Source organism: Anolis sagrei, chromosome 6 (genome assembly GCF_037176765.1).
Source record: "Anolis sagrei isolate rAnoSag1 chromosome 6, rAnoSag1.mat, whole genome shotgun sequence".
Classification (NCBI taxonomy): domain Eukaryota; kingdom Metazoa; phylum Chordata; class Lepidosauria; order Squamata; family Dactyloidae; genus Anolis; species Anolis sagrei.
Window position 1 is genome coordinate 40881044 of NC_090026.1, and position 13537 is coordinate 40894580.

Genomic DNA, 13537 nt, shown 5'->3' on the forward strand with positions numbered 1-13537 from the left:
CTCCCTGGATTTGAACTTGCGACCTTTCGGTCAACAAGTTGAGCAGCTCAGTGCTTTAACCCACTGCGCCACAGGGTATATATATATATATATATATATATATATATATATATAAAATTGTGTGTGTGTGTGTGTGTATATATTATCTCATTTAAAAGTATTCACATAATAAAGGATAGTTAGTATGGAGTTTGCAGATTTATTTTCTTTATTTATTACTTTAGTTTGTGTGAGTTCATTATAGTAAGCAGACTGTAGCTGTGCTCCTTGGTATTATTATGGCCTTTCTATTATGTTCTTTTTCTCCCTCAAATAGAATAATTCCTTCAAAAACCCCATTACACTCCATTGGATTCAAATAAACTACATCCCCCACCAGCCCTTGCGCCTTAGGGATCGCGCCAGCCAATTAGCGCACGGCTCTTTGCGAAGTGGGAAAATGGCGGAATCCAGGAACTGAGAGGCGTGTGTTTCTTTGTATAGGGAAAGGAATAGGTAAGTGGACCAAAGGAAAACAATGAAGAATCCTCAGTTTTTCTCCACTTTAATAACCAAACCCCCTTTGGTTATTATGTCTGCCCCTTTTACACTGCCAGATAAAATCCAGATTCTCTGTTTTCAACTGGATTATATGGCAGTGTAGACTCGGATAATCCAGTTCAAAGCAGATAATGTGTATTATTTGCTTTGATAATCTGGATTATATGGCAGTGTAGAAGGGGCCTCTTGAGTTTTGTTCACTATATGAGTGACCTGTTTTTAGTCTTGCAAGGAGTTTGTTTTACTAGAATCCACATGGTCTTACGATGTAACTTAAGTTTAATGCAAAATGTAAACTTTGCCAGAGCAGTTCTACATGTCTATTCAAAAACAAGGCATTTTCTATTATTATTATTATTATTATTATTATTAACTTTATTTGTACCCCGCTAGCATCTCCCGAAGGACTCGATGTGGCTTACAAAGGCCAAGGCTTCAAAAAACAACACAACAATACAAAACCTAAAGCAAATTAAAAACAATCAAAGCAATATTAAACAACAAGCAATAAACAATACACCAAGACACAATAAAACTGGGCCGGGCAAGAGTAATGGGTACAGAATTAAAAGTGCTGATGTGACAGGTGATATGTAAGGATTATAGGGTAAGTGCAGTGTGCGGTGTGCAGTAGTCTTAATTCTAATAAAGTGCTTCTGGGACTTGTTATTGGAGTTTTCCTATTCTGGAAAGGCACATCGGAACAGCCAGGTCTTCAAGTTCTTTCTAAAGCCTGCCAATATAGGGACCTGCCTAAGATCTTTGGGGAGGGTGTTCCAGAGTCGGGGGGCCACCACAGAAAAGGCCCAGTCTCACGTCCCCACCAAACGCGCCTGCAACGCAGGCGGAATCACGAGCAGGGCCTCTCCGGATGAACGAAGTGTGCGCGTGGGTTCATAAACGGAGATGCGGTCACACAGGTAGGATGGTCCCAAACCGTTTAGGGCTTTGTAGGTAAGCACCTGCACCTTAAATTGGGCTTTCTAAATATGATTGTATGATATTGCAACCTAACTACCACAGTGAGTTTTATGTGATACTAAATAATGTTTTTCCCCTTTTCTTTCCATACTCTTAATGCAGTTAGTTACTAGTTTAACTGCCTTGGATGAATGCTGTTGAATTCTGGGAATTGTGATTTGGTGAAAGCCCAACACCCTTTAGCAGAGAGGGTGAATGACCTTGTGAAACTACATTTCCCATCATTCCATAACATTTGAGTGGTATCAGACAGCATCAATTCCACGGTGTAGATGTACACTGAGGCTCCTTCTACACAGCTAAATAAAGCCCCCATTTTCTGCTTTGAACTGGAATATAAGGCAGTGTGGACTCAGATAATACTTGTTGTTTATTTATTCAGTTGCTTCTGACTCTTCGTGACCTCATGGACCAGCACTCCAGAGCTCCCTATTGGCTGTGGCCACCCCCAGCTCCTTCAAAGTCAAGCCAGTCACTTCAAGGATACCATCCATCCATCTGGTCCTTAGTTGGCCCATCTTCCTTTCTCCCAGCATCATTTTCCCCAGCATCATTATCTTCTCCAAGCGTTCCTATCTTATTATGTGGCCAAAGTACTTCATCTTTGCCTCTAATATCCTTCTCTCTAACCCAGTTCAAAGCAAATATTTTGGGATTTTCCGCCTTTATATTCTGGGTTATATGGTGGTGTGAAAGGGTCGTGAGTGTCAGCTCTTAGGTCTCCATAGGCTAATATTTTATTTTTTTCTATTTTGTAAGATTCCTTGTAAGCATATGATCCAGATGAAATTAGCTTTCAAGAAACCGGTGGTAGGAGATATGTAGCCTCTCAGCCTACATTTACAGTCTAATCAACTTGATATCACTTTAACTGCTATGGCGCTATGTTATGGGAGTTATAGTCTGGTTGGGGGCACTAGCCCCCTTTGGCAGAGAAGGCTGAAGGCTTTGTGAAACCACAGCATTGAGCCACAGCAGGTAAAATGTTGTCAAAATACATTATTTCTACAGTGGGTACACCCTCTGGTATATATTTTCCCAGGCTCCATGTACACTGCCATATAAAATCCAGATTATCTGCTTTGAACTGGATTATATGGCAGTGTAAATCCAGCTTCAGTTGATTTTTAAAGAGAAGGATCAAAAATGCAAAATGACCTTGTACCTGAAGTATGTATCCATAGGGGTCCTTCTGCACAGCTGTATAACCCAGAATATCAAAGTAGACAATCCACAGTATGTGCTTTGAACTGGATTATCTGAGTCCACACATATAATCCAGTTCAATGTGGATTTTATGCAGTTGTGTGGAAGGGGGCTAGGACTATAAATTAAATTTCCCAACAAAAATAAAAACAAGCTCTCAAGTGGCCCAAATCAATAGGTCTTAGCCTTTGTCAGGGTTAAGACCAATTGATTGAAATTCCCAGAGGAGCTTTCCATCACTCCTGAATGACCACACTTGTGAGCCAAGTGTGGTTCAGTGGCTTGAGCATTGGATTATGACTCTGGAAACTAGGTTTGAATCCCTTCTCGGCCATGGAACCCATTTAATGACCTTGAGCAAGTCATACTCTTTTAGGCCCCTTATATACTGCCATATAAAATCTGCTTTGAACTGGATTATATGGCAATGTAGGCTCATATAATCCAGTTCAAAGCAAATAATGTGGATCATCTGCTTTGATAATCTGGATTATGTGGCAGTGTAGAAGGGGCCTCAGTCTCAGAGGACGGAAAAGGCTAACCTCTTCTGAACAAATTTGGGATCCTTTCTAGTTAGGGTTTAGGCTATGAAATATGCCATTTTTACTGTTATCATGCATATTTGGATTGTTTATTTGAACTTGCTATGATGACCTTTACAAAATGATTCAGAGTGCATCAATCCACCCATAATTTTTAATTTGTTCACCACATTGTGAATCTGTGTACATGTATGTCACACTGGACCAGTGAACTTCACCTGATTTTTGCCTGTTTAACCAGTTTGGAGAGATCTGTTTGGAATTGTTAGTCATTTTGGATTCTTCCATTCTGAACTGGGCTTGGAATGTTTTTTTAAAAAAGAAATTGGTTACAGTTGCTGCTGATGCTACTACTTACTATTGTTTTGCTTTTTAGGTATTTTGTATTCCTATTAACATACATTTTAAAGGACAAGATATATCACCAAATGCTTCGTACAATAGCAGTGTTTTACGAGTAATGAATAAATAGTATTTTTTTAAAAGGAACCATTATTTTCTTTAAAAACAAAACAAAAGAAGCCATGCCTTCAGTACCCCTAGAGGTGACAAGAAATAATGTTATACATTACTTTCAAGCAAACAATTGGGTCTGAATAATTTCGTTACCAGCCTCTTCTTGCTTTTTCAGATCATTTGTGAATATTAACAGCATGGCTTAGGGTGCATCTACACTGTGGAATTGATGAAGTTTGGTATCACTTGAACTGCCATGACTCAGTGCTGTGAAATCACAGGAGTTGTACTTTCATAGGGTCTTGAGCTTTTGTTGCCAAAGGATGCTGGTGCCCCCCCTCCCCCAATTACAAATTCCAGGATTCCACAAACTAATTTTCAATTTGTGTTCAAACAGGGGTCATGGTTTTCCCTCAACTATAGTTTGTTTCAAAGCTATCTGATTTCCTATTGTGGCTTCTACAGCTGATGTGGTTCCCAATAAACCAAGTTTAAGGGAAAATCAAAATAAATTTCTGGAGTTCTCCTAACTGGTCAGAAGGAAGGGCAGAACAAGGTTTCAAGCATAGGTGAAAACAAGCCTAATTCATATCAGTAATGTGGGTTTTCCTGAAAAGTAGAAATGTTTCCAGTGTTCTTAATAAGAATACATTATTTAGCATGTCTCATTGACAAACTTCTAAAGGTTAATGTGGAATTTTTCCCCATTGGAATAGGAGTAATAATGAAACAGATACAGCATATAAGTAGGGCTCCCTTATGCGCTGGACAAATAGCTGAGGTTCCACTTGCTTATGTCCAAAAACATACTCCATCATGATTCTATGGTAGGCGTCTGCTAGAAGTTGACAGTAGTTGCTCTGGAGGACCTAAAAGTCCTAGAGAGGTGTTATCTTGAGGCATTTTTAGGCCCTCCAGTACCATTCTATGGTATGATTCTGCCAGTTTTGTTTCCACCTGAAGTCCAAGAATGTATCCCTCTGGATATGGGAGTTGTACTGCAGTTTGCAATGAAAGTTGCTTGCGGAGTTTACAATGATAAGTGCAATATGTACAAACAGCCAAAGTTTCCAAAACAACACTGCACAGAACCGAAACAGATATATCTTACATCCACAATTGCAGAGATATCACTGCAGCGTTTTCATTTTGAGAAACGTCTGATTTAATTCAACTTCAGTCTTACTAAAGGCTGGATGAGAATCTATGGTCACAGGCAACCTTTTACACTTTGTCTTGACTGTTTGGGATATAGGAAGTTTTGCGAAATAGAAACAAACTTTGCAATGTGTCTAGTTTATTCCTCTAAGCATCAGGCTTGTCAAGACTTGGTTCTGTGGAGGGAGGAATAATTGGAAGTTCATATCCTATAGTTAGCCCATCTAACTTGATTGATTTCAGTACAGCAGCCCAGACAACTATGAATAAATGTATATGTCACTGTGTGTGGAGGAATTGGAAATTTTCCAAGGCAAAGTAAAGCACTGGAAATTTTCCATTTTGCAAAAAATTCCACTCTGCATGATGCAGCATGTCCAACAGATCCAGTTTTCACAAGTTCATTTCTGGTCCTAAGTTACTCAGATCTGACCTATAAATTAGAAAGAATTGGTTTACAAATGTGTTACTCAGTTCTACTTTGTACTAATAAACCCATTAGAAATCACAGGCGTAGTAAACTGTGCTTCTTTCCTAGACTTGAACTATAAACAAGGAATTCAGTTCCTCACTTCCTGTACCACCCATTAATCTTCAAGAAATGATACGCTCCATCATTCAAAAAGGAAGAGCACAGGACCTACTAATCCTAATTGATTAGCTGTTTTAGATTTGCTGTGTGTTTTTGTATGAGTATATGAGATTCAAAGAACTATTTTTTATTTATTTGGGTAGTTAAAAATTCCAAAATAACCGTCCTATGTAAAGAGCATTCTAATGGCAAAGGAATGTATGTCTTCATGCATGCCGTGCTATTATTTATATCAATCCTCATTCAGATTGCAATCTAAGGAGGAAGTCCTGTTAGACACAGTGGGTTTTCTGATTTATCACAGATAGGAATTAGAATCATGTGGCATAAATAGGTAAATGACTCGTAGTAATGGGAGTTTTTACTGAATTACAATTTCTTGCATTCTTTGCCATTGGATGTTCCAGGTAGGGATGATGGGAATTGCAGTTCCACGGCATCTGAAAGGCCATCTTCTTCTCCTGGGATAAGAGAAAATAACCAGCAAAACACAGAATGGTTCCTGCAGAATTGTGACATATTTTGTGAAACTTGAGAAAGTTTTTGTGTTTGTGTGCATAACGAAATGTACATTAATGATAGAGGCCTGGCTAAAGGACTTATAAAGTACTTATATTCATATTTTATATTTATGACTCTGAATGCTTTTCAATGTGAGCAAGGTAAAAGTCCTATCACCAACATATACTTTAAGATGTAGTCTTGAGAAGTTGAAATGGAAAATGTGACTTTGGTCCCTCAGGGTTGCTGGCCTGTTGAATAAGTTCTGGGTTTTGCTAATTCCTAGGTTTTCAGAAACCATAATTAAATATTCACATTTGAATATTTAAAACAGTGGTTCTCAACCTGTGGGTCTCCAGATGTTTTGGCCTTCAACTCCCAGAAATCCTAACAACTGGTAAACTGGCTGGGATTTCTGGGAGTTGTAGTCCAAAACACCTGGAGACCCACAGGTCGAGAACCACAGATTTAAACTATATACGGGGTGTGGTATAATGCAGGAGATTGAGTTTGGATATTGGTGTTGGGAACCTCTTGCCAAATACACAGGTAGTCACAAATGGCATGGTTGGCATTGAGAATGTATTTCTTTAGCAAAATGAGAGATACGTTTTGAAGACCATTATTGTTTTTGTTGTTGTTATTTATTTTTACCCCCATTTTTCCAGGTTTGGAACACAAAAGGGCTTACAACTTTAAAAACACTACATTTAAAAACATACAAAAAGTAAATCATAAAACATAGTTGTCCCTCCACATTTGTGGTTTAGACATATGCATATTTGAATATTTGAGGATTTTATTCTCTCTAGGAATCACTGGAACTTCCAGTGTGACTCTGTGGTCATTTTCCTCCAAGCATTCTAGACATTTCTAAAGAGAAGATGTGCTTTCTTGATCACTACCCCTCTTGAGGAGAGATGCATTTCGATTTCAAATACAATAAATTATTAATGCAGCTCTCAGGGAGGGGAAGTTGCAATTTTGTTTAAAAGAAACAGTAGTTACTGAAAAGGCCTTCCTTGGACCTTAATAACCACAGACCAGTGTTACAATTAATAAATCAATTCAGTTAATATGTAGTTAAAAATAAAAAGCGGGATTGTGGCGCAGCTGGCTGGGAGTCAGCTGCATTAAGATTAAGATCACTACTGACCAAAAGGTCATGAGGTCGAAGGCAACCCGAGTCAGAGTGAGCTCCTGACCAAAATTGTGTAGCTTGTTGTTGACCTTTGCAGCCCGAAAGACAGTTGCATCTATCAATAGGAAAATTAGGTGCCACTTTGTGGGGAGGCTAATTTAACTGATTTACGAGGCCATAAAAATCTCCAGGAAATATGCAAAGAATGAGGAAGCAACAGCTCCCCTGGTGGCCCAAAGCTGAAATGTTAATAGCCTCTGAGTGTCTGTCTATATATGTTGTGTGTCTATGGCATTGAATGTTTGCCATGTATATGTCCATTGTAATCTGCCCTGAGTCCCCTGCGGGGTGAGAAGGGCGGAATATAAATACTGTAAATAAAATATAAATAAATAAAATAGCTTCGGCTACAACAATGTAGCACCCTCAACCCATTTTCTAACAGCATTTTGAATTTTAAAAATTCTGTTTGAATAAAAGTTTTAGCCTGCAAAAACAAGCAAACAAACAAAAAACCAGGAAGGAAACCATTCTGGCCACTGAGAAGGCCTTTTCTTTCATCCTTGCCAACCAGGCTTGTGATGGTGGTGTGACTGAAAAATGGATCTCTCTTGATGATCTTGGAGCTCAGTCTAGTTCATATAGGGCAGTGGTACCCAACTTTTTTTGACCAGGGACCATGTTGACGAGGGACGACTCTCCAATATTAGTATCAAAAGAGTTATGAATCAGTTTTTGGTCAACTTTAGATTCTATTTGGTTATTTGAGGTGCTGATTCAAAACATTGCCTTGGATAGACCACATCAGGTCTGGTTTCTGATACAGAACATAGGCCATCCAGTAGTCGCCATCTGCTTGCCCACAGAAAACCATATTTTAAAATCTAGAGCTGATTTGGCAGTAGTAATCTTTCGTGGGTAGTCAGCCTCTTCCCTCTCGACATCCCTGTTGCCTTGGCACTGCAAGACCAGTCACTCTCATTGCCGCATGGTTTCGAGGCAACTGTGTAGTAATGGTGAGGCTGTGGACCATATTTTCATTCTTGTGAACCATTGGTGGTCCATGGACCACAGGTTGGGAACCACTGATATAGGGAGATAGGATTTGCCAAATAGCCTGGACGTGAGCCATGATGTAGATTTGTTTATCAAACTGGAGTCTTGGAAGCTTGATAGGGATACATGATGGAATTGCTGTGTCAAGTTTTCCTTTTTCTTAACAGGATAAGAAGATGATGAAAGTGGTCAACCTCAAGCAAGCCATCCTCCATGCTTGGAAAGAAAGGTGGAGTGATTACCAATGGGCCATAAACATGAAGAAATTCTTCCCCAAGGGAACCACGTGGGACATTCTGAATTTAGCAGGTCTGGTTTATAGTTAGCACAGATCATAAGTGCTCAGTTATGGGTTGTTTCCCTACACAGTGTGCTCTTTGCAGTACAGACTTCATTGCCTATTGTTTTGACAGTATATGCATTAGTGCTCAACCACTGTTTGGCTTCTGAAAATACCCCAGCCACTACAATGGTTTCCAGTTCCTTTTAAGTGCTGTACTAAATCAAGTTTAGTTACGACATGATGATCCATCAGTGGTGTCATGTTAGAAAGATGCAGGTAGTTTTGCAGATTTGGAGCAACCACTGCTTTCTTCCTAAAACAAATGTTCTGTGTTTTGGTTATGTGTGTCCATTCTTTAGCAACTTGACAGTTCCACATTATGAAACAGGTACCTTAATTAGGTGGTTGCTACAATTTTTCAAAGTGTCTCATCTGTACTTTTACATGCTGTGCTACCTGCAAAGTTAAATTTACACAGAGGCATTATTGCTTTTTGAAGTGTGTATTGGGTCTGAATTTAGAACAGTAAAATGTGTGAATCACCTTAGAATGGTGAACTCAAATGTTACAAAAGATAATTAGTGAAATTGAACTTGTAGTTAAACATTATGTATTCCTTTTTTGTTTTCTATTTTGAGTGTTGTATTACGGGCTTTGGTTTGGGAAAGGTGGGCTTGAAATGTATGAATTTGTACCAGATGACACATCCCTCCTTGGTCTGCTTAAACCGAAGTTATTCTTGCTGCTTGGTTTTCTACTTACCATTGTTATTGTTTTCTGTTCTTCTTCTTATTGTCTACACAAAATAGATCCATGTATATAATTGGCAGAAAACATATAAGAATGCACAGCTTTCTATTTTGCAGTGGTCATCTTTAAAACTGAGTTGATTGGGTGGCAGACAAATTTCTTTTGATTTACCAGAAATCTGAGGTGCATCTACACTGTAGAGTTAGAGTACCACATTTAATTACCATGCCTCATTTTATTAGATACATGATGTTGCCTCTTTGGAGCATGTATATACATATGTATTCTGGCACAGTCGATAATTGTTAAACAAGCATCGTTAGGAGAAGCATCAGCATTTGTACCCTTGGCATCTGTTCAGTGTTTGAGAAGCAAGAAGGACATCATATATACTGTTGCTGTTAGGAGACTTCAAGTTGCCATTGACTTCTCATAGGGTTTTTTAACAAGATCTCTTCAGAGGAGGTTTGCCATTGCTTTCTCCTTAGGCTGGGTGTGATTTGACCTTCTTTGGCTGAGCAGGCATTTGTACTCTGTTTCCCAGAATCCTAGTCCCACACTTAAACCATTATACTATTTATTTGTCGTGTCAGAGCAGCCAGTCCATTATATTACATTTCTAACAGAACAAAGCAAACAAACAGAAAAATACACAACTTGTGAGTTTGGTAGCTGGTTAAATGTCCTTTGACCAGTATCTGGCCACTTGGAGTGCTTCCAGTGTTGCTGCAAGAAGGTCCTCCATTGTGCATGTGGCAGGGCTCAGGTTGCATTGCAGCAGGTGGTCAGTGGTTTGCTCTTCTCCACACTCGCATGTCGAGGATTCTACTTTGTAGCCCCATTTCTGAAGGTTGGCTCTGCATCTCGTGGTGCCAGAGCGCAGTCTGTTCAATGCCTTCCAAGTCGCCCAGTCTTCTGTGTGCCCAGGAGGGAGTCTCTCATTTGGTATCAGCCATTGGTTGAAGTTCTGGGTTTGAGCCTGCCACTTTTGGACTCTCGCTTGCTGAGGTGTTCCAGCGAGTGTCTCTGTAGATCTTAGAAAACTATGTCTAGATTTAAGTAGTTGGCGTGCTGGCTGATACCCAAACAGGGGATGAGCTGGAGATGTCTCTGCCTTGGTCCTTTCACTATTGGCTGCTACTTCCCGGCAGATGTCAGGTGGTGCAATACCGGCTAAGCAGTGTAATTTCTCCAGTGGTGTAGGGCGCAGACACCCCGTGATAATGCGGCATGTCTCATTAAGAGCCACATCCACTGTTTTAGTATGGTGAGATGTGTTCCACAGTGGGCATGCATACTCAGCAGCAGAGTAGCACAGTGCAAGGGCAGATGTCTTCACTGTATCTGGTTGTGATCCCCAGGTTGTGCCAGTCAGCTTTCGTATGATAACCATTATACCACACTTGATGCATTTTGGCACAGATAAGTAGTATGGTAATGAAAATTCTTCGTCCATTCCGAAAGCAAGATGTCGAGGTTAGCATGTAGATCAGTCATTCTCAAGCTTCCTAACGCCGCAACCCCCAACTATAAAATTATTTTTGTTGCTGCATCATGACTGTGATTTTGCTACTGTTATGAATCATAATCTGATATGCAGGATGTATTTTCATTCACTGGACCAAATTTGGCACAAAATACCCAATACTCCCAAATTTGGATACTGGTGGGGTTGAGCAGGGTGGGGGGATTTGATTTTGTCATTTGGGAGTTGTAGTTGCTGGGATTTATAGTTCACCTACAATCAAAGAGTCCCTTGAACCTCACCAGTGATAGAATTGGGCCAAACTTCACACACTGAACCCCCGCGACCAACAGAAAATACTGGAGGGATTTGGGAGGAATTGACAGTGATTTAGGGGAGAGCACGCCTGCTCTCCCCCCTCCCCCACCTGGAGTCTCAGAAACAGCCCTCCCCTTGCCTGAGAGGCCAGCCAATCGCAGTAGAGGAGGGCTTTTGGCTGGAGGATTCTCTGTCTGTTTCCAAAAAGGAAGAGAAGTACAGGCAGAGAGATCTTCAGCCTTCTCTGCTGAAGGGGGTTCCTAAGACCATCGGATATATGTGTTTTCTGATGGTCTTTGGTGACTCCTCTGAAACCACCCTTGTGACCCCCCTTCAGGGGTCCTAACCACCAGGTTGAGAAACACTGCTGTCAATAAACTATAGTGAGTGCAGGATTGTAATCAAAAATAATAATAGAAAATGTTAAAACTATAAGCAGAGAATTGACAAATAGTGGCCAGTTAACAAGCCTGCGACGACAAGAAAACCTTTGTTCCAGAAGTAGGGAACTGTAGTAGACAAGTTTAGCTCCCAATGAGACCTTGGAAGGCTGCACACTCCAACGCATAAAATAATTTCTTCCTCGCCCCAATGATGTCTAGCATGCATGGACAAAATTTCACCATGTCTTAAGTCTCCTCTGATTTATTTTATTTTAGACTTCCTGTTTTAAAAAATGCAGTCTCTGGGCCCCCATCTACAGTTTGAACTGGATTATTTGGTCATAGAGACACATGTTGTTGTTGTTCATTCGTTCAGTCATCTCTGACTCTTCGTGACCTCATGGACCAGCCCACGCCAGAGCTCCCTGTCGGCCATCACCACCCCCAGCTCCTTCAAGGTCAGTCCAGTCACTTCAAGGATGCCATCCATCCATCTTGCCCTTGGTTGGCCCCTCTTCCTTTTACCTTTTTAGACACATATAATGCAGTTAATCTGCATTCTGAAACAGCAATACATGGCTGTGTAATTGGGGTCCGGGAGGTAATAAGATGCCTCTCAGAAGTGGCTATAGTGCCTCCTAGAGGGCATTTTGGGACTTTTTCTTCTGGAGGACCTGGGGGCCATAAAATTGTCCATTGGACACACTTTGCCCACCCTTACTTTACTCCTATTTGAGACATAAATGCCGTATAACACTGATGTATGTGTTGAAAAATTTTAGTGAATAAAATCAGTTCAAAAAACCATGGATCAATATGAATATTGTACCTTTCAAAAAAGATGATACATGTTTTTTCCCCAATTCATAAATGACCCTTGCCCTCACCATGAGGTTGGTTTATACATGAGTATATGGTATTAAACCTTTTGTTCAGCTTTTTCCTTCTGGGTTCTATCCTTTCCTTAAATAATGGCTACTTACAGGTTGGAGACAATGGCTAAGATAGGCACATGTGTCTCTTCCCATGCAATTTCTTGTTCTCCAATCTCTTAGCAGCTATCGGATGCTGGGAAGGGTCCCTTGACATAATAGCTTAGGGGGGCAATTCAGATCATAGGAAGCAGTTTGTCTTATCTTAACTGCTTGGGGGAGAAATGGCAATGCACTCTCAATTGAAGTGCGCCCATCCTTTCCTTCACTGAAGAATTCAGAGCAGTCAGGTCTTCATGGTCTGATGCACCCTTCCCTCTCGTAAGAAGGAGCAGCAGGAATCCTTCCCAAAATTTGACAGCTGCCAGGGGAAATGCAGTTCTTGGGCAAAGAGAAGAGCCCTCCCTGTTTTAAAAGGGTCTGATGCATACACAAGTTACTATCTGGATCTATGGGTCCTAGGACAATGAATGCCTTTTCTTCCGCTTTGGGGATAGTATTTCTTTAATGTAATTGTTTAAAAATTGTTTGTTCTTTGGTGTAGAAACTGTTTTGTCCTCTGTAAAATGCAGAAGGGCATTGTTGTCAAATAATGACATTCTGTATGTACTCATGTGTATGCCTAGATATTTTAGTAAAAAAAATCGATCTCCAAAACTAGGAATGATTTCTCCAAGAATCAGTGTGTGAAGTAATATACCTTAACTCTTATAAAAAAAGGAATAATGTCCTTCTCCCCCTGGTAGCACAGTGGGTTAAACCGCTGAGCTGCTGAACTTGCTGACCAAAAGGTTGGTGGTTCGAATCCGGAGAGCAGGGTGAGCTCCCGCTGTTAGTCCCAGCTTCTGCCAACCTAGCAGTTCGAAAACATACAAATGTGAGGAGATTAATAGGAATCGCATCTGCGGGAATGTAACGGTGTTCCATGCAGTCATGCTGGCCTCATGACCTTGGAGGTGCCTATGAACAACGCTAGCTCTTTGGCTTAGAAATGGAGATGGGCACCACCCCCATAGTTGGACACGATTAGACTTAGTGTCAGGGAAAACCTTTACCTAACTAGAATGGCAAAAGACAAGAGCTTAGTTCATCCCTGGGGAACCTAAAATGAGCATCAACCTTCTCAACTTTCTCTGCTATGGCCCTGTTTCTAACCTTTTTGAATCCCTGGGTGGGAAAATAGATGCAGTGGTCTGAAGTGGTTGGCTTCCCAAGGCAGCATAGGTGCTTTCC

General features: G+C 40.6%; 1 protein-coding gene across 4 annotated transcripts in view; it reads left to right on the forward strand.

Moving 5' to 3' along the window:
• The first annotated feature begins 423 nt into the window (after positions 1–423).
• MED24 (mediator complex subunit 24) overlaps positions 424–13537 on the forward strand; it is an 80317-nt gene continuing 67203 nt past the window's right edge. For all 4 annotated transcript variants that reach the window (XM_060781051.2, XM_060781052.2, XM_060781053.2 and 1 more), the window contains exons 1-2: positions 424–495; positions 8341–8482. In XM_060781051.2, coding sequence (XP_060637034.1) covers positions 8350–8482 — 133 coding nt within the window. In that variant the 5' untranslated portion in view covers positions 424–495; positions 8341–8349. The remainder of the gene's footprint in view (positions 496–8340; positions 8483–13537) is intronic.